This window comes from Mus musculus, chromosome 2 (genome assembly GCF_000001635.26).
Source record: "Mus musculus strain C57BL/6J chromosome 2, GRCm38.p6 C57BL/6J".
Taxonomy (NCBI): Eukaryota; Metazoa; Chordata; class Mammalia; order Rodentia; family Muridae; genus Mus; species Mus musculus.
The window spans coordinates 163,064,749-163,085,964 of record NC_000068.7 but is presented as its reverse complement, the minus strand read 5'-3'; the positions used below and the strand labels follow the sequence as shown (position 1 = coordinate 163,085,964).

The following is a 21,216-nucleotide window of genomic DNA, read 5'->3' as shown; positions in this document are numbered from 1 at the left end:
CTTATTTTATATATGTAAGCACACTGTAACTGTCTTCAGACATACTAGAAGAGGACTTAGGATCCCATTACAGATGGTTATGAGCCATCATGTGGTTGCTGGGAATTTAACTCAGGACCTCTGGAAGAGCAGTCAGTGCTCATAACCTCTGAGCCACATCTCCAACCCCTAGGGTCTTACTCTTGTGTACATCTTGGGGGAAGGAGGGTGAAGTTTTGAGAATTCAATACACACTCACAGTAATTTTCAAGTAGAAAGTTTAAGACCAGGTGAAGCTTGAAGAATCTAATGGCCTCTGCACAGGCTGGTTCGGGCTAAGTCCCAGCTCTGTCACCATCTGATGCTGGTTTGGGCTAAGTCCCAGCTCTGTCACCATCAGATGCTGGGTTCACAGGTTTCCATCAGTTGTTCAGGAGTAAAAAGCTGCTCGTGCTTGTAAAAAGGACTGAGTAGTTGAGCAAATTCAAACCAGGGAACCTTTCTTTTGTTTTTTGTAGACAGGGTTTCTCTGTGTAGCCCCACTGTCCGGGAACTCATGCTATAGACCAGGCTGGCCTCGAAACCGGCCTGCCTGGGAACCTTTCCCTCAAGGCTAACAATAATGGTATGGTTCAGCCATCCAAGCCACTCCTCCAGGCAAAGTCTCACTGACAAACCCAGGTCCCAGCCATCAGCTGTTGCCTGGGCCTGCTTCAGTCCCTTCAAAAGAACTGGGGAAATGCATTCGGCTACACAACAAACTACTGCCTCTTCTGTCACAGCTAGTGTAGGTTCTGTCAGGTGAGGTCGAGTCCCTTAGGGCACTCCCTAGCCTGAGTGTGCGCTTTAATCCTCCCCAACCTCCAGAGCCTGTCTCCCCATCTTCACCTTGGGGCTGTGATAGACACAGGCTATCATTTGGATCTTGCTGGCCCAACCCTCTCCAACCTTCAGAGGGTGAAGTTTTGAGAGTTCCTACTCAGTCCCGTTTTGCTCTCAGCTCAGTACATCAGTCTAAGAAACACCAACTATGGATGGATACCACTGATGGCGGCTACAAAGATTTAGCACAGCTGAGGTCCCTTCCAGCTCATCCGCAGCACAAGTGTCTCTCCTAGGCTAGTTCATCAGCACAGCCAAAGTTCCAGGGGACAGGGCTCCTCTTGAAAGCCTTTAGACCTGTATTTCTGGGCAACAGCAGGCAGCCATGACACTCCAGAGTCTTGGTGGGAACCTTTGGAAAGAAGGCAGTTCAGGCCTCTTCCCCAAGAAAGCAGAAAAAGGAGGAGTCAGACACTACAATGTGTTACTCTTTATTGTCAACTTGGCTGACCAGAAGACACATTTGGGTGTGTCTGCGAGGAAATTCCAGGTTTAAAAGAGCCACCCTAATAATGCAGGTGGCAGCACCCATGGAGAGATCCTAGACGGCAGGAAAGCCAGGTGGGCACCAGCAGCCTCTATCCTCTGCTTGACAGCCTCACCCCACCCTACCCACGCCTTTCCTAGCACAGACCACACACCAATGAGTGTAGCTACTCTAAGTTGCCTTAGTCATACTGAGAAAACAAGTAGGGGTGAGGCAGATGCAGCTCAGTGAGCATGGGGCTCAGGAGGCTGTAGGATGAGGCAGAGTGGGATAGTAGAGTCCACCTCCTGCATCCTTTGCATAAGAGCAGGAAAGTGTCTAGACTCTGGTGTGCTAACTTGGTCATGTCTTCAGATGTTGTCTCTTGCCCTGTTGGAGAGGGTTTGCCTCATCTCCCTTACAAACAGGACTAAGTATAGGGCTCCCATATGATCCCCAACCCAAGGACACCCAGGCAAGGCTACTGAAAACACTTCCTGATCTAGACTTTAGGCTCAGCATCTCCCTTTTCAAGTTTGAGACTGATCACCAGCTATGGGCCACACTCTACCCACTGATTCCTAGGGAGGTAACAGCCGAGGCAACTGCTGCCACCAACTCATGATACAGAATCCAGGGGCTGGGCAGCCTTCTGCACATTGGCTAGAGTTGAAAGGTCTGCCAGCCCTCTATTAATGGTCTTACCTAAGGGCTGGCTCAACTTAAGGCAGCCGCTCCTTGGAAGATGGCCCAAGCCAAGTGCGTTATGACTCTGATGCATTAAGGCCAAGGTGAATGCAGCGCTCCAACAAGTTCTCAGAACCCATCTTCATCCACTCATACATAGTTCTTGGGAGCTTTGCAGAGATACTCACAGGGCAAAGCTGTACCCAGTGACAAAGGTCTACATGTCAGGAAAAGGCCATCGAGGCACTTCAGGACTCAGAGGGCAGAGTCGGGGCGGCAGAGGGAGAATGGCATTTTATTGTGGGGACAGTGTACCAACAGGAGACGAGGAAAGGCGCACCCCTAGCCACACCCCCATCCTAAGCAGGAGTCTGAGATGAGGCCAGACTGGATGAGAGCCTGGGAGACCCTGATAGGGTTCCTTCTAGCATTGGGTAGAGGACAGGCAGGCCCAGGAGTGGGACCTTGTTCTATTAGCACCAGGAACTTCCCAAAGCTAGACTCAGGGAAGGGGTATTACCACGTGACTTCTGCCACCTAAGTAGTTTGAGGGGCTGGCAGAAGACATCCTGAAGCTGGTCACTTAATGTGACTTTAACCTTACCCCACACCCTACCCCTGTAAACATGAGAGCCGGCTCTTGCCATTCAAGTCCCTCAGGACAGAATGAGGGTCCGAGATGTGTGGCTGGACTTCAGGCGGCTCAGGAGCTGCCGGGCTTTCTCCTGCATGAAGAGCTGGTCTTTGGTGCCCCCACAGGCCACCGTCTTCCAGGCATGGGTCATCTGAGAGGAGGTGAGAGGGTTAGCTCTGTATAAACCCTAGTGGTCCTGACTAAAGAGCGGGGACGCTTCTAGGACCCCTCCCTCTTGCCAGCCTGTGCTCCATTTTCCTGGTGGATCCAGGGAAAACAGGCCCCATCCTTGGGCTTTAACAGTAAAGCAGGAGGCTGGGACAGGAAAGTAGGGGCAGATCCCAAGGAGCCAGTCAAGCATATGAAGGCACTGGGAAGCAAGACCCAGGCCAGCTCTGTTAGAACAGACAATATCCTAGTGACAGTTAAGTCCAGACCTCAGGAAGGAAATGAGGCTGGGGCATCTCTCCAGTGAGGTCAGGAATGGCTTCCTGTAGGAAGTAGCGTTTGGGCTAAGACTGTAAAAGTTAAGTCAATGAGGCAAGCAGCCACAGGAACTCACAAGTCAGGCCCTGGGGGTGAAAGGGCGGGCAGTGGGACCTGTTTACTGCACTCACAGGGGCAGGGGTTGGAATGTGGCTCCGAGTCTTCTGGGCGGCCACCACCTTCTCGGGTTTGGCCTGTAGGAAACCCTGGTTGAGCAGGCTGTTACCCTCTTTGCTACCTGGCGAGGTGAAGCCACAGGAGCTGGGTGTGACACTGGTTGGCTGAAATCAAAACCGAGTTAAGTCACCACTTTGCCACACGATCTTTGCAAGGAGGAACAAAACAAAACAAACAAAAAAACATAACAAAACCAACACAACCTGGCACCCCCCCTGGCTGCGGCGATCCGATTCGGAGCAGGACGTACCTCTCCAAGGCCCAGGTCCCTTTATGATCCGGAAGTCTAGAGGAGCCCCCTTAATCTTTTTGCTTAAAGAATTAAAGGAGCAGCCGAGCTGCCCACCTCAGTGCCCAGCAATGCCAGCTCCTATCACATGAGGATCCAGCTTCCTGCTCTAGAAACGCCCGAGCGCTCCCGGCTCTGCTCAGTACTGCCTTTCCTAAGGTCCTAACTGAGGCTGGGGACACAGGCTAACTACTTCCCACGACCATCTGTCCACAGCAGAGCTCATGCCCACAGTGGGTGGGTGAGGCCCTGGGCTCAACCCCTAGTACTGCTTAAAAAAAAAAAAAGGACTCTAAGTAGCCAAAGGTCTGACTGAAGTGAGCAAGTCCCCAGTCTTACAGGCTTCCCTGGTCAAACGCTTTTCTAGAAGGACACAGGACACAACCCTACTTGCAAGATATGTTTAGCAATTCATATCCTTCATTCATGCTCCCCCGACCCCACTATTCCCTGTACTGGGGCCAGGGCTGGAGGAAACTCCAATCCCAAGTCCAAGAGAGCGCAGCCTGGCCTACAGAAGGGTTTCTTGTGAAGCTCCGTCCCTCAGGCAGAAGGGACAAATAGGTACCATACATATCTGTATCTACGGTCTAGGATGGCCTCCAGGCTCCCTCGGTATCTCAAGTACCTGTCATACAGGCGTTCAAAGCATCCCAGTCCTATCTCCCCTCCCCTAAACTCCAGCCCCCCCCCCCCCCCCCCAGCAACACACACACCCTGGCCTCCCCGCAGCTCCTCATCCTTAGGACACTGCCATGCTCACCATGGTTTCTCTTTCTTCACCTGCCATTCTCCCCACACTCACACTCCCCTGGCTACATCTAGCCTGCTGTTCATGTTCAGTCAGCTTTCTCTCTCTGCCCTGGACTCCAGATGCCCCTCAGGGCTGCTCTCATTAAGTACTAAAAACCTCCCCCTTAACTATATCACAGAACGGCCATGTCACCAGTTTAGTGAAACCAGGCCACATCCCATCAGCTGCAAGGGACCAGCCTCACAGCATTTTGCTCTTGTTTGTTTGTTTTTGGAGACAGGGTTTCTCTGTGTAGTCCTGGCTGTCCTGGAACTCACTCTGTAGACCAGGCTGGCCTTGAACTCAGAAATCCGCCTGCCTCTTCCTTCCAAGTGCTGGGTTTAAAAAGGGATGCGCCACCATTGCCCGGCGCATCTGGCTCTTAAAGGCAGTGACTTCTATGCCCAGAAGAGCAAGGCTGACCTACAGACCAGACAGACAGCAGCCACTTGGGGTTATGCCTCAGCCATAGGATGTGCTTGGGGGCACACATGGTTGACCTCAGTGAGAAGGACGAGCCCATGGCAGTCTGGCATATAACTCCTGCCAAATAAAACCCAGGAAAGACATTAGGACTGCTTAGTGAGCTCAAGCCAGGTGCCTAGGCCCAGCACCTCCCACCAATCTTCCCAACACTGAGCGCAGCTGGTGGACACTCCACCTCAAGTGTCCCCTCCATGACTAGACAGCTCCAAAGGCAGAAGGTTCCTGAAGACCTGTGAGGCCGGCGGCCACTGTCAGCCCCTTACCAAGGACAGGGGTTTGGGCATGGTAGAGGACATCAGCTTCCCATCTTCATCCATAATGTCGAGAGCCAGAGACTTGCGGACCTTCTTGATAGGGCTTCGCCGCAGCTGAGGGTTCGGAAGACAAATGACGTCGGGATCGGCAGTCAGGCCCCCAGGGCCAGCACCTCAGTGACTACAGTCAGAGTCAGGACTTTGTAAGTGCCGCTCTCAAAGCCTAGCTAGCAGCTCTTGCTCCAGGGATACGGAAAGACCAGGAGCCCTCAGCTACATCAGACTCTGACCCAGGAGGGACCTACCCTGCCAGACACTGGGATTCTTCCTAGCCTCACTGCCTAGCTTTAACCATCATCCCTCCTTAGAGCAGTCTAGAATAAAGCACAGAAACACGGAGAGAGTCCGAGCCCCCACCTCAGTGACTACAGTCAGAGTCAGGACTTTGTAAGTGCCGCTCTCAAAGCCTAGCTAGCAGCTCTTGCTCCAGGGATACGGAAAGACCAGGAGCCCTCAGCTACATCAGACTCTGACCCAGGAGGGACCTACCCTGCCAGACACTGGGATTCTTCCTAGCCTCACTGCCTAGCTTTAACCATCATCCCTCCTTAGAGCAGTCTAGAATAAAGCACAGAAACACGGAGAGAGTCCGAGCGCCACCTGTGGCTACAAGTGCTAGATAGAGACAGTACAACGGGAAGGAAGCTCACCTGAGCCCGGGGCCTGCACCGCAGCCTGTCAGTCACGCCTCACTCAATGACACCCTGTGCTACTTTCATGGCCGAGCCACCCACCCTGACTACCTCCTGAAAGAAACCCCTAGGATCTGTCCTGTCTACTGCCTCTCATTCCACAGGGATTCAGACGGCCATGAAGCGTGTGCTGTATGCCTTTCTCCATCCTCTCGCCCGACCACGACGACAGCCGCCACACACAGTCGGGCTCACTTCAGGATGCCCAGTCACAATGCTGGATGAAGGGCTGCATCATTCAAAGTACGGCAGGACCCAGGTGAGAAGCCAGGATGTAAGGCATCTCATGGGTCCTCCTGCCTTCCCTCAGGTCTGACTTTCTATGCAGACTGCCCGTGCGGAGGTAAGGGTCTCAAGCCCACAGCCACTTACCCCAGGCTTTCTCTTCTGCTTCTCGGGCCTCATGTCATCCTCAATGATGAGCTCCATGCCGGCCTCAGAACGGAGCACCTCCTTCAAGTCCTCCTCCAGGTGCGGAGTCTGCGGCTGTGGACAGAGGCGAGGGTGAGCGCAGGAGGCCCGCTCGGGCGGCATAGGTCTAAGAGAGCCCACGAGAGCATGATGATCTCACGTGCATTGCTCATAACCATTAACTGCCCTGCCTTAGACAAATGGATGAAGCCTACTTAACCCTGAAGGTCTATGTATGCACAGAGCAGCTCTGCACCCATGGTCCTGGGCAGCAGTTATGTCCAGAATAGAAACTCAGGCTCACACCGAGAGCCCGACCCACACCATGGCAGTCATTAAGAGTCCAGATTCTTGAGCCCACACTTATGCCAAGTCCCGGCTAGTCAAGTGTGGAGGCAGAAGCATCCCTTGAACCCAGGAATTTTGGACGGCACCTTCTATATGACCTCAGCACCTGTGATGCCAAGGCAGAGGAATGAGCCCTGGGCAAGTTCAGGGACATTCCAGGTGTGTTGGTTAGTTTTCCATTAACTTGATACAAACTAGAGCCATCTCCCAATGAGACTGGGCTATAGGCAAATCTGTGGGGGTGCTTTCTTCACTAGAGACTGATATGGGTGGGCCCAGTGTAGGCTGTGTCCCGCTTGGGCAGATGGTCCAGGAGTATATAAGAAAGCAACTGAGCAAGCCATATAGAGCAAGCAAGTATACAACACTCCTCCACGGCCTCTGCATCAGATTCCTGCCCTGGGTTCCCTCGGTGACGGACTTTAACTGTAAGCTGTAATAAACCCAATCGTTCCTACGTTGTTTTTGGTCACAATGATTTTTTTTTTACCATAACACCAAATCCTGGGCTTCGTAGACAAAAGTTCTATCAAAAAACTAAAGAACCGGGCTGGAGAGGTGGCTCAGCGGTTAAGAGTACTGACTGCTCTTCCTGAGGTCCTGAGTTCAATTCCCAGCAACCACGTGGTGGCTCACAACCATCCGATGTCCTCTTCTGGTGTGTCTGAAGATAGCTACAGTGTACTCATATACAAAAAATAAATAATTAAAAAAAAACCCCAAAAAACTAAAGAACCGCTGGGCGTGGTGGCGCACGCCTTTAATCCCAGCACTTGGGAGGCAGAGGCAAGTGCATTTCTGAGTTCGAGGCCAGCCTGGTCTACAGAGTGAGTTCCAGGACAGCCAGGGCTATACAGAGAAACCCTGTCTCGAAAACAACCAACCAACCAACACAGCTCCCCCCCCCAAAAAAAACCCTAAAGAACCTGCAGACACTGAAAGCCCATAATCTTTCTGTCCGTGTTCCACACTAACTGGGACATAAGGGTGTCCATTCCCATTGTTCAGGCTCAGGAGCTCCTGGTAGTAAGAGGTGGTGACACTTCAGGGGTCACATGAGGAGCCCTTGAGCATGGACTACATCTACCAAGAACAAGCATGATGGGCGATCTCCAGCCTTCTAGCTCAGCAGAGAACATCTCTACTCCCAACAGAAAAAAAAAAGGGCAGCATCAACTAGAGCTCGCAACTCGGCCTTTCTTTACAGCAAATTCTTTCGTGTGTGTTTTAATGTCCACATTCCCCATCCAAGACACTGCCACCTCAACCACCGGCCAGTGTCTGCCTGGTGCACTGAAGGGCCTCAGAGACTGCAGATGAGGTGATCAGCAGAAACTGTACCTTGCTAGAACATACAGACCCCAGCGAGAAAATGGCTCATCAACCCATGTTACATGAGTCCACCCCAGAGCCAGCAACCACGCCACGTACCAGGGGCTTCAGCGGTCCGTACTTCTCCAGGGCATTCTTGAACGGGGTTGGCGTGTGGGGAGTGTTGTCCATGGAGTACTTCTGATCTGGGAGTACTTCTGATCTGTCACAGGCCAGAGGTGGCGTCTCAGCAAAGGGCAGAGCAGACTCACTTTCCAGGTAACGACCCCTGCTCCCAGACACTCTTTCCTACCACATTGGTCCAATGGTGCCTTCCTGCCTGCCTTCCTGCACAAGTCTAGGTCAGGGGCCCATGGAAGGGCTATCCTCAAATAAAGACAGGACAGGAAGAACAGGGAGGAGACCAGGACAATAATGGAGAGTGTTGCCCCATCGAAGTACAGACTTGGGACTTCCCAGAGACAGGCAGGCCTGGGAAGGCCGCACCCTGTGTGCCCTCTCTACAGAATGTGTTGTAGGGTCATGATCTCCACATGTCCTCTCAAGTCATCGTGGTGGGGGCAGAACCGTGGTAAGAACACATCTGCATGTTCCCCCTGTGTTTTCACTCTGTCCCTTCCCAACTCAAGAGCAAGGGCTGTGCACAAGGGCACGCTTCTTTCTACCTCCAAGCTTGGGCGGTTCCTCCCTTGCTTCTGTTAAAGATAATGTGAAAAGTCTTCCACCTCTGGGAAAAGAGCAACAAGAACCATATCTACCCTCTCAGCAGCAGCAGATGAACAGTCCTGGGGATATCAGGGAACTGGGATAGTGATCCCCGAGAAAAATGAGATGAATCCATGACTATTCCAGTTATCTATCTCCTAGCCACAAAACAGGGAGAGGCACCCGGGTGGAGCCTAGCAGACATGTGAGCTGCAGAGGGACAAAGGGTCCATCCAACCCTGGGCAGCGTGTGAAGCGGCAGTGCCTGAGAGGAAGGATGTCACGTGATGTCATCAGCATGGTCAAAGTACAGTCAGGTGACAAAATCGCTTAGGACCACTACTCAGAGAAACTAGGGCCCGGGAAGCTCACACATTCTCATCGGTCGCACTAGATGAGCGCTATCCCTTCTTGAGATGGGGGCTCACTATACAGCTTTGGTAGGCCTGGAACTTGCTATAAAGAAAGATGGGGCTGGCTTTGAACTCGGAGGTCCAATTGTTTCTTCCTCCCGAGCACTGAGATTAAAAGCATGCACCATCAAGCCCGCCCTGTTCTGTCCCTTCTTAATAGATCCTTTAAAGGGACCCACTTCTAAATAACTCAGCTGCACCCACAGAACAAAATGTAAAATACAGAGACAGAAAAACCCAGCAGTGTGATTGACAACACAGGCCTCTAGCCACAGGCAGAGCGTTAGCATCCCTATTAAAGGATTCTCATTTGAATGGAAGAACCACCTCTCACAAGACCTATCATTTCTCACAAGACCTATCATTTCAGACCGAGTGACTGCTAAGCAATGGACTAGTAAATTGTTTCTGAAGTCATCTCGATATGTTGTGCACAGTCCCTGAAATAGCGCCTTGTACAGACTGCAGTGCTTCACAGCAAATCAACAAACAGGAGCAGTGAAAGGACCCTCATGGACCTGGGACTCCATAGGCCACCACAGGAAGTAGGCACACTTGGAGAGCCCTCCTCACAGATGCTGAGGACAGACACACTGCTGTGCTCTAGGCTCCTAAGTCAGACAAAACCTAGGATCAGGATCATCTTACGGTTCAAACAAGTCTCATCCACACTAGATGCTTATCCAGAGGGAAAAGATCAGCACTTCTGTGGCAGTTTGATGGTTTTCTTTTTCTCTCTTTTTTCTTTTTCTTTCTTTCTTTTTTTTTTTTTTTTTTTTTTTTTGTTTTTGAAGACAGGATTTTTCTGTATAGCCCTGGCCGTCCTGGAACTCACTCTTTAGACCAGGCTGGCCTCGAACTCAGAAATCCGCCTGCCTCTGCCTCCCAAGTGCTGGGATTAAAGGCGTGCGCCACCACCGCCCTGGCACTTTGAAGTTTCTGAGATACAGAACTAAATTAAAAATTAGAAGCAAAGGACAAGGACGTTTAAGAACCGGGCTCTTTAGACAAGGACAGGGACGTGGCAGCTGCCCCCACCCAGGACCAGAGTACCTCCCCATCATCCAGGGTGGGAGGTGGCCTTGTGGCACTCACGATGGATACTTCTGGTGCAGGGGTGTCTTATCCCTGTGCAGGGGCGTGGTGACGACCACCTTTTGGCTACACACTGGAGTGGATGTCAGTGAGGGGCTCTCCAGCTCCAGGGTATCCTGTTTGTTCCAGAAGTTCAGAAACTGCCAGGAAAGAGAGAGGACATTTGACAAGGTGACCTTTGTAAGCATTCGTGAGGCCACTGAGGGAAGGAGAGACAGATCTGTAGACACCCCTCCCTATGACTGCTTGTTCTGTAAGGCTGAGGTCTTGTCCCAACCTGTAGGACACCAACAAAGACTTCTTTCAAGAAACATGACTCAGCCTTTCTGTTAGCATCCGGGGAGGCCTTTCAGCTTTCTCAAGGCAAGCCACTACCCTACCCCTAAAAGTCCTCCAGGATCCCTAGTTACCAACTTGATGGTGTTTACATAGTTGCCATGGGAACAAACCTCTGCCAATCTGCAAGGAATTTTCTAGGTCCAGTTAAATGAGATGGGATAATCCACCCTAATATGGGCAATGCCCGCTCATAGGCTGGGGTCTTGGACTGAGTAACAAAGGGAAAGGAAGCTGAATGGGACACCGGTCTGCCTCTTGGCTGGCTGTAGTGTGACCAGCTGCTTTCAGCTCCTGTCATTGTGAGTTCCTCGCCTTGGTGGCCTATACCTTGGACCTGAAGCCAGAATAAGGCTGTCCTTCACTTCAGAGTTACTACTGACCTTAGCCAGCCCCGCTCCCAGCCCCACAGCCTCCTCCTTCTCCATGTGACCACTCGTCTGGACCCGCAGCCTAGAGTGTTAGCTCCAAGGGGGCAGGGCCAGCTCTGGGTTTGCTCACTGCGGGCACCTGAGCACCGGGCACAGGGAGATAATCGGTGAACACTGATTATCCAGTGTGTACCTGTGCCGGGCCCTCGCTGGGCACGAGATATTTATGTATGGAAGCGGAGGTAGGCAGAGGTGCCCACACACCTGGGAAGGAGAGAAGGGGAGGGTTTTGACAGGCGTGCTCTTCGGGGTGAGGCTGTTACAAGAGTCCAGGAAGGACAGGCTGGCACTGTTCTCTGTGACAGGCGACAGGGCCACACGCCGTTTCTTCTGTCGCTTGAGCACTGAGGGAGGTGTGCCAATGCCTGAGCCCCCAAACTCAGTGCTAGGAGAAATGGGGATCAGCTCCCCCCGACTGCTCCGGCTCAGGTCTGAAATAGTGTGGCCATCAAGGCGGTACTCAGTCACACTGGGCCCCGGCGTGGCAGCCTGCTGGGATGACTGCAGTGCCTCCTCCTGCTGCTGCTGCGACGTCTGGGGCTGCACTGGGCTGCTGACGACACTGCCCTCCGTAGAGGGTTCTTCAGGAAGGTCAAATTTACTCAGGTCGCACCAAGCATCAGGGTCCTGCCAGAGAGGGAGGTTAAAGGTCCTCCTAACACAGCAGAACTTAAGTGACCAGTGTCAAGTTCGGTCCCTTATCCACTTAGTCACTACTGTTAACTACTGTCTACATCCATTTCTTCAGTGTTCTACATATACGGAAACTTGAATGGGATGCTTGCCCATCAGCAGCTTTACAGTCCCCATAGCAACCGGCTGGGAAAACATGGCTTTGCTGGTTTATGGTTCATTACATACGTTTATGTGCTAGTGTAAGGAGTTAGGTCTCTCCTAGCTCGTGGGTCCTGAGGATTGGATTTAGATGGCCAGGCTTGGTGATAGGCACCTCTCTCTATCCCCTGAGCCGTCTCACTAGCTCCTTTGCTCACTTTCACATCAAGGAACCCACGCTAACTAAGCCCCTAAGAACAAACAGGAACCACATGTCCTCTGTCTTTACCCAAAGCTTTCTAGAAACAGAAGCTTCCATTTTGATCCTGGAGACGCTGCCCTAAGTAGATCCAGAGCCCGGTTGTGAGTTGTGGTTGTGGGGACTTGCCGGAGCCAGGGGCAGCTTATTCCTACTAAGTGGAAACTAGCTGGCAGCTGGGCTGACCCCAGAGCTCAGAGGTCTTGGAGACAGAAGGCATCTTGGTGGTAGGGAGCATGTCCTGCAGCAATGCCTGGGGAGGCGGCTGGGGAGGGTAGAGGGCAGGTTTTGTGCATCTTTCCCTGATCTTCCCCTTGGAAGAGTTAGACATAAGGACACCTGAAGGTCACACCAAAAGGAGTGGCTCCACCCACAGGCTCTCAGGCAAAGTCACTGTTTAGCTATTTTCTCGGAAATGACACATTCCCTCCTAGAGGAAAGTTACAAGAGCCATAAGGCCCCTCCCCAGGGTTATAAAGCAATAAATAACTGCTGGTGAAAAAGAGATTCTGCCCCCAGGTTTCATGTATGTTGGGCTGTAAGCTCCAGGGAGACTGCCTTTAGGAGTCTGTCACTCTTCTTCTGGTCATGCAGGAATCTTCCTGTCACCCACAATCCTGCTGGTATCTCCAAGGATTTCATTAGTCTGCCATGTTAGACCTGTGCGCAATTGCTTCCTTCATCTGTCCTCAGTACAGGTCTGGGGTAAACAGGTGTGTATTTGTCTCCTCAGGAAAAGCCGCACAGGGAGCACGGCCCACGGCAGCAAGCATGGCCTTGGCTGAGCAGCCAAACCCTCTTGTTGCTCCAGAGCAACCATGACTCCTGGCCCTTGGCGGCGCCTCTCCAGTGAGATCTAACCCTGTAATACCAATTCGGCCCATCTCTGGGAAGCCTTCTCACCCACTCCATGCTGGAGGGTAAATATTGTAATGACCTAGCTGGTGTCCCCAGCCTGCTCAGAGCTGGGCAGCCCCCATCATTCAATAAATGGTAGGTTGGGGAAGGGGCAGTTCACAAGAGAAGTGTTACCTGCTGTGTACCTGCTGGGATCAACATACCGACTCAATCAAGTCCAGAGCTTCAGAGAGGCTGGACCCCACAGCCGGGATGAGGAGGTTTGCCGCCTCTACCACCCACTTGTAGGGCAGGCTCGTTTCCGGGGAGGAGAACTCCTGGTATTCACGCTTGAGAGATTCTGGGGGCTCTGGGGTGCGCACTTCTCCCAGATCAGCAGGGACAGGCTCATGTCCGAGTTCTTTAGCAGAAGTAGCAGCTATGGCAATCTCCTCCTCGCTGCTCTCCTCCTTCACAATAGAGGGCACCAGCGGCCAGCTGCTCACGAGACTTCCCTGTAGAATACAAGGGCACACTGTAGATTTTTGTTGAAATATTGACCGTGCTGCAGCTTGTAGCTAAAAACACATAACCCAAATCAAGCATCAAAGGAACTCACAGGGACAGAAATTGAGAGACATTTCAACTGTACTGAGCACTTCAAAACATATTAGTATCATGACAGAGGCCAATGAGGCTGATGCATAAATGACACTGTCATTAACTAAATGGAACACAGACTATAGACGAGACAGAGGCCCTGGAATCAATGCTGGCCACAGCAGCACTTGTCTGCTGCCCCAGAAGTTGCGTGGTAAACCCCACAGCAGTGTGGGCTAAAAATTGCTCAGCAAGTAAAGGTGCTTGCAGCTGGGCTGATAACCTGAGTTTGGTCCATAAGCCCCATCTGGCAGAAGACACTCTGTTCCGACTTCCACATGTGTGTGTTTGCACTCATGCATGTGTGCGCAAGCGCAAACACACACATTTTTTAAAAAATGTCTTTTAAAGCAAGCAAGCAAACAAACAAAAACGAATCATTATCTCCACAAGGTTCAGGATCAATGTGGAAGTCCCTGGTTTAGAAATAAACACATCAGGAGCATATCTTAGAAAATACAAGCCAAATCAGGAAGGCCAGCCTGGTCTACAAAGTGAGTTCCAGGACAGCCAGAGCTATACAGAGAAACCCTGTCTCGAAAAACAAAACAAAACAAAATGCAGTCAAGTCTTGATTTTCCTTTTCCTTTTGTCTTTGTTGACCAGCTTCTGCCTCTGGGGTGATGGGGCTAAGGGCATGGGCCCCAGCACCCGGCCAAGATAAAGTAAACAGGACACACAGAAGCAATGCAGTAAGTAGGCATAGATCAGGCAAATGGTTAACTGAGCTGAGCCCTGGGGTTGCAGGCCTGTGGGAGGGAGCAAGGGCAAGCAAGGCCCTTTAGAAATGGGATGGAGACTCCATGCACGCTCCCTGAAACTCTTCAGGGTGCTCAGTATAGAATCTGAAAACACAACATACTTTATCCCAAAGCTGTGACAGAAATCAAGGACACTGCCAGAAGTGAGGAGACCTCTGGGGAATTAGGACGAAGAGACATACACCCCTTTACTCTCTTCCCCCTCTCTTTCCACACCTATGTCATACCCCTACATAGCTGCGTTTGTCAGCAGGGGGCCAAACCCATCTCTAGCAGGTGGAACAAGAAGCCAATCTCCACTAAGCAGTAAGAGGGATATGTTACAATATAGTGTGTATAAATTACTTTGAAACTAAAGAACAAATTAAAGGGTACAAAACAAACTGTGATGGGTCTGTATGTGCTCCGCCCAGAGAGTGGCACATTTAGAAGTGTGTGGTCTTGCTGGGTGTGGTGGCGCACCTTTAATCCCAGCACCTCTTTGGGAGGCAGAGGCAGGCGAATTTCTAAGTTCAAGGCCAGCCTGGTCTACAAAGTGAGTTCCAGGACAGCCAGGACTATATAGAGAAACCCTGTCTTGAAAAAACAAAAAAACAAAAACCACCCCCCCCAAAGTGTGGTCTTGTTGGAGTATGTGTGTCATTGTGGGCGTGGGCTTTAAGACCCTCATCCTAGCTGCTTGGAAGTTAGTATTCTGCTAACAGCCTTCAGATGAAGACTGTAGAACTCCCAGCAACTCCTGAACGGTGCCTGCCTGGATGCTGCCATGTTCCCGCCTTGATAATGGACTGAACCTCTAAACCTGTAAGCCTTACAAATGTTGTCCTATCAGCGTTGCCTTGGTCCTGGTGTCTGTTCATAGCAGTAAAACCCGAACTACGACACAAACACACATGCCACTGACTACCTCAGCTCACAGAAAGCAGAAGGGGACCGTTCACTGTGAAATCTTCCCAGTGTCATCTTTGTTTCCAATCTTACATTTAAAAAAAAAAATCAGTTTCTTGACCTCTTGGTTTAGATTTACATGTAAAACACAAATCACTGCAGACAGTTTACAATGTGATGCCTTCAGCTGGTTGAGTGCTTGCTTGCCTTGCAGGAAGCCCTACGAGACAGCTCTTCTTGGGTGCTCTTCTTGGGTGTCAACTTGACCACATCTGGAATTAACTGAAACCCAAGGAGCTGGGTCCACTCCTGAGGAATTTTTCTTAATTAAATCTTTAAAATAGGAAAAAAATCACTTTTAACCCAGATCTTTTATGGTTGGAAGACCTTCCTTTAACCTGGGCCCCACCTGCTGGCAGCCTCTAGAAGACACGGAAGAAGGAAGCTTGCTTTCTTTGCCAGCTTGCCCTCACTCTGGCTGGCAAGTCCATACCTCCACTGGCATGAGAGCCTACTTCAGAATTCCAGTGTATAATGAAGATCATCTGAGACATTCAGTCTTGTGGACTGAACAACTACCGGATTCTTGGACAAACTGGACCAGAGCTTGCTTGTAAGACATTATAATAAACCTCCATTTTATATGTATAATATGGATTTATATATATTATGCATAAGTACACATACACACATATACATATATATTCAGTTCATAAGCTGTTCCTCTAGACAGCCCTAGTACTGCTACATTTAACCCCCAGCACCAAATAAACTGGGCATGTGCAGTGCATATGCATTTGACCTTACATGGAGAAGACCAGAAGCTGAAGGCTAGCCTCAACTACACAGGAAGTTTGAGCCTGGGTAAAAGACTCTGTCTCCAAAAAAAACCAGGAATGTGTGGCTAGGATGAGGAAAGATGGCTGAGCGGGTGAGTGTTTGTTACCCAAGCCCTACACCCAGGGTTCAATTTCCAGAATCCAAGGTAGGAGAGAACCGACAGCCAAAAGTTTCCCTTTGACCTCTAACACGTGCTCACACTCACACATATACGGACACAAGGGGAAAATGTAGTTGTTTGGGGAGTGGCGATTTAGCACACACACCTATCAGTTTCACTGTTTATAACTGTGTCTTGGTTAGGGTTTTACTGCTGTGAGCAGACACCATGACCAAGGCAAGCCTTATAAAAACGACATTTAATTGGGGCTGGCTTACAGGTTCAGAGGTTCAGTCCATTATCATCAAGGTGGGAGCATGGCAGCATCCAGGCAGGCATGGCGCAGGCAGAGCTGAGAGTTCTATGTCTTCATCCAAAGGCTGCTAGTGGAAGACTGACTTCCAGGCAACTGGGGTGAGAGTCTTAAGCCCACACCCACAGTGACACACCTACTCCAACCAAGTCACACCTATTCCAACAAGGCCACACCTCCAGATGGCGCCACTCCCTGGTCCAAAGATATACATACCATCACAAACTGTGATAGATGGAAAACAGATAGCGTATGGGAGATAGCGGGCCTTAAAATCTGACAGAAAAACACAAAGGATTCTGGGGAGATACTAATGTGGAAATCTTACTTGTCGTGGTTTACGCAGCTAGAAATGCACCAATGTGCTTTTATAGGATTATCCTAATTCAGAATATATGCCAAGATATCTTATGTCTCAATATATTTTTAAAATTAATGCCATTAAAAAAAAAAAGATGGCCAACAAGGAGCTAGACCACTCAGCAATTAACAATATTTACTACTCTTGCAGAGGACCCATGTTCAGTTCCCAGAACCTTCATGGAGCGAACTTCAGTTTCAAGGGATCTGATGTTCTCCTCTGATCTCTGTGGGCTCCTACGTACCCACAGCACACATATACACATGTAATACATAACTCTATAACTGGAAACGTGGGCTGGTGAGATGGCTCAGCAGGTAGAACGAGTGGAAACTCATGGCAGGAGAGAGCCAACTCCTACACATTGGTCTCTGAAGGCAGAACAAACATGGCGGTCCATGTCTTCCTTTAATCCCAGGACCTGGGTGGCAGTCTTAGGCCAACCTGGCCTGCATAGCACATTCCAGGACAGACAGAGCTACATAGAAAGAGCCTGTCTCAAGACACCCCGCCACACACATCACCAAAAAAAGGAAAGAAAATATGAGTCACCATGAATTGTCCTCTGACCTCCACATGGGCAGGTTGACAAGAAGACAGTTGCTGAGGACAGAGGCTGAGAACCCCTCCCCAGCCCGTTCTCAGTTACCCATCATGCTGCTCACTTCGCCTGAAAGAGAACTAGGGTTGATTTGTCACAAGTTAAGTTCTAGAAACGTGCTGGCCACACTCACTCACTCACTCTCAGACCCTAGAGCAGAAATGGGTGGGTGGCTCTGGGGAAGTTCTTGGGGAGATAGGGTCAGATGACCAGGAAACAAAGCAAACCAACCCACAAGCGGCAGCCCAGAGCCAGCTTGTGGAGCCCGGAGCCAGAGCGCAAGACCGCCCAGCACTCACCTGGCCGTCCACCGGCTGGACACCCTGGTGCTGTTCCTTGTCCTCCAGCTCCAGGAGCAAGTAGACAGGCTTGCAGTCCCTGGACTCGGCTGGGAAACCTCCCGTGTCGACTTTCCTTTTGATAGTGGAGTTCCAGTGATTCTTCACAGCATTGTCCGTCCTGTGGGGAAAACCCGGGGCCTCTGACACGCAGCTCTCGGCTGCCGCAGCTTCTCCCCACACCTGAACGTGAAGGGCTGGACACAGGCATCCTCCAGCTGTACAGTGAAGCCTCACTGTTTCCAGCCCTCGAAGGTTTAGTGAATTTCCTCATTAGCTCTATGAAATGAGCAAATGTGGAACTCAAGGCAGGATGGAGAACAAGCTGGACTGACCCAGAGCGCACATCTGGAGAAACCATTGAGAAATGACAGGGGCGGGATGCTGGACGGTGCTCAGCGGTTAAGAGCACCGACTGCTCTCCCAGAGTTTCTGAGTTCAATTCCCAGCAACCACATGGTGGCTCACAATCATCTGTAATGGGATCCGATGCCCTCTTCTGGTGTGTCTGAAGACAGTGACATTGTACCCACGTACATGAGATAAGTAAATACATAAATCTTTTTTAAAAAAGAATGAAAGAAAATCCCAGCAACCTTGGCCACAACACAGATCAGAAACTGGGGTTCCATGGAAATCTGCATCCTGGAGGTGGGATCCCCAGACCCCTTCTACCTACCCTGGGGGCCCAGGCAAGTCTTATTAAAGGAATTATCTGCCTCTGGGAAAATGACTAACTCCAGAGCAAAGGTATAGTTCTTAAAATGTCCTCCCAAAGGGCCTATGAATAACAATGGTAGTAAAGGCCACCAGCAGATAAGCACTGAAGGTCACCAGCTGATAAGCTCAGCCAGTGTGCATGGTTCCAAACCAAGTTCCCTGACTGCTTCCTAACTCAAGGGGCATCTGCAGATCAGCACTCCTGCACTAACCAGTATGGATGGGTGAGCAAAAAGAGAGACCCACGGCCAGTGCTTCTCAACTTTCCTAATGCTGTGGGGACCCTAACCTTAAAATTACTTTCATGCTACTTTCTAATGGTAGCTTTGCTACTGTTGTGATTGTTGCATAAAAATCTGTGTGTCATTTGACCTTCAAAAGGGGTCATGGCCCGGAGGCTGGGAATCACTGCACCAGACAAACAGGCACAGAAGGGAGCTTTGTCTTTTGGTCCTTCTAGCAGTTGCAAACAAACATACAATAGGAGAGTTTAGACAGCAAAACTACTACTTTTTTGTTGTTGTTGTTTTGTTTTGTTTTGTTTGTTTTACGAGACAAGGTTTCTCTGTGTAGCCCTGGCTGTCCTGGAACTCACTCTGTAGACCAGGCTGGCTTCGAACTCAGAAATCTGCCTGCCTCTGCCTCCCGAGTGCTGGGATTAAAGGCGTGCCATGCCCAGCTAGAAAGCAATGCCTGGCTAGAAAGCAAAACTTCTTAGTCAAAATTACAAAAAAACAAACAAACAAAAAACCCCTCAAAAAACAAAACAAGAAATTTCCCAGAAAGTGAAATCAAAGAGAACAGGAAAAGATAAAGATACCACAATGCTGTCAATATTCTGAACAAAAACTACTTTCAAGCTCTTCAGCTACTTAAGTCATCTATTAATTGGAAGATAAAATGGAAGACTGAGCTCAGGATGCTAATGAAGGGTGTGTTCCATTGAAACAAGGAAGTAAACTGGAAGACAGACAGACAGACAGACAGAAAGGGGGAAGGATTCATTCTAACAGACAAGGTCAAAGACATGCAACTTCACAACAGGGCAGCGGCAGCAGCCACAAGCACAAAGGATCCATCTGCATGCGTTATCGAGGGGACCAAACACTCGCAGGGTGTGCAGCGGCCAGAAGAGGACAGAGGATCCCTGAAGTGAGTTGCAGAGGGCTGAGAGTCACCACATAGCTGCCAGGAACCGATCTCAGGTCTTCACAGAGCAGCATGCTCTGCTGAGCCGTCTCTCCAACCCTGGTTCTCTCTCTCCTTCCCCCTCTGTTTTTCAAGAGGGTTTCTCTGTGTGTCCTCTGGCTACCTGGGAACTGTAGACCAGGCTGGCCTCTAACTCAGAGATCTGTCTGCCTCTGTCTCCCAAGCACTGGTATTAAAGGTGTGTGCCACCACTGCCCGGCTTTTATCTTTCTTAATAAGCTACTTTTATTCCGTGACTAACTTAAAAAGGCATGGCTTTGCTGGGTGTGGTAGCGCACACCTTTAATCCCAGCACTAGGGAGGCAGAGGCAGGCAGATTTCTGAGATCGAGGCCAGCCTGGTCTACAGAGTGAGTTCCAGGACAGCCAGAGCTACACAGAGAAACCCTGTCTCGAAAAACCAAAAAAAAAAAAAAGGCATGGCTCTCCATCTCCTGGTGGGTGCTGCTGGAACTTCCACCTACCCTGAGCTATGTTTTTCTCTTAAACTTTAATAATATCCTAGAGTTAGCTTCTTTTTTGGTCCTTGGGACAGGGTCTCTCTCTATGTAGCCCAGGCTGGCCTTGAGCTCAGAGATGCCCTGCCCTGCCTCTGCCTCCCAGGTGCTGGGGGAAAAAGACATACATGCACCACTAGCACCTGGACCAACATCTAGCTCACTTTAACTAATGACATAGGAGTCAGCTGGGAGGTGGTGATGCACACCTTTCATCCCAGCACTTGAGAGGCAGAGGCAGGTGGCTTTCCGCGAGATCAAGGCCAGCCTAGCCAGCACAGCTCCAGGATAGTGAGGGCCATGTCAGGACCCTGTCTCCAAAACAGTTTGCTAACTATGAGCGTGCAAGTGAGCTAGGATAGGAAGCAGCCAGCAAGCAGGGTCCCCTCCTTGGTTCTGGTTTCAAGTTCTTGCCTTACCCCTCAATGATTAACTGTGACCTGGAAGTGCAAGCCAAGTAAACTCTTCCCTCTCCAACTTGCTTTTGACGAAGAAAAGCAACAGAAAGGAAACGAAAAACAACAGGATATAATGTGGGCACTGGGGGGTAAGGAAGGTCCGAGTCTCAGAAAGCCACATCCTCGACGGCAGAAACTATCACAGGGGATGAGGAGACAGGCGACCCAGCAAGTAACAACAGCAACCACTCTTCCAGAGGATCTTGATTCGATTCCCAGCACCCACAGACCAGCTCACAACTGTAATTCTAGTCCTAGGGCATCCAACACCCTCCCTCTGGCCTCAGGTATTTACATGGTACAAGTAGGCAAAACACTCATACACATTAAAAAAAAAAAACAAAAAACAAAAAACACCACTTTTAAGTAGAATATACTTAATACAGAGACTGGTCAGGCATGGTGGTACACACCCACATCCATATCACTTGTGAAGCCAAGGTCCTGAGTTCTAAGTCAGCTTGGGTTCAACACGGGTCTGGGGACAGGAAGTGGTGTTTCTATTATATTCCTTCTAATAGGGTACAACCAGACTTCCTGGTGCTGTCTCTTTAGACAGGCCATTCCTGGGGGGGCCTACTTCCTTTTAATGCATGTCTCTATAAGACCTGGCTGGCTGAATGTTAAAGAACATAGAGGGCTGCT

The 21,216-nt window shown here is 50.3% G+C and overlaps 1 protein-coding gene and 1 non-coding gene across 6 annotated transcripts in view; both read right to left on the bottom strand.

The window, feature by feature from the left end:
* Positions 1-1,276: 1,276 nt before the first annotated feature.
* Mybl2 (myeloblastosis oncogene-like 2) overlaps positions 1,277-21,216 on the bottom strand; it is a 30,362-nt gene continuing 10,422 nt past the window's right edge. The window contains exons 6-15 of one of the 5 annotated variants that reach the window (XM_006498873.4): positions 17,650-17,809; positions 13,051-13,341; positions 11,161-11,583; positions 10,190-10,329; positions 9,930-10,046; positions 8,076-8,178; positions 6,258-6,371; positions 5,143-5,247; positions 3,266-3,415; positions 1,277-2,799 (exon numbers count right to left, since the gene is read on the bottom strand). In XM_006498873.4, the coding sequence (XP_006498936.1) occupies positions 2,671-2,799; positions 3,266-3,415; positions 5,143-5,247; positions 6,258-6,371; positions 8,076-8,178; positions 9,930-10,046; positions 10,190-10,329; positions 11,161-11,583; positions 13,051-13,341; positions 17,650-17,809 (1,732 nt within the window). In that variant the 3' untranslated portion in view covers positions 1,277-2,670. The remainder of the gene's footprint in view (positions 2,800-3,265; positions 3,416-5,142; positions 5,248-6,257; positions 6,372-8,075; positions 8,179-9,929; positions 10,047-10,189; positions 10,330-11,160; positions 11,584-13,050; positions 13,342-17,649; positions 17,810-21,216) is intronic. The other 4 variants (XM_006498876.4, NM_008652.2, XM_006498875.4 and 1 more) reach the window with 4 other exon arrangements.
* Mir7003 (microRNA 7003) lies at positions 17,810-17,875 on the bottom strand. Its single transcript, NR_105970.1, has one exon. It is a non-coding gene; the product is annotated as a microRNA 7003 (primary transcript).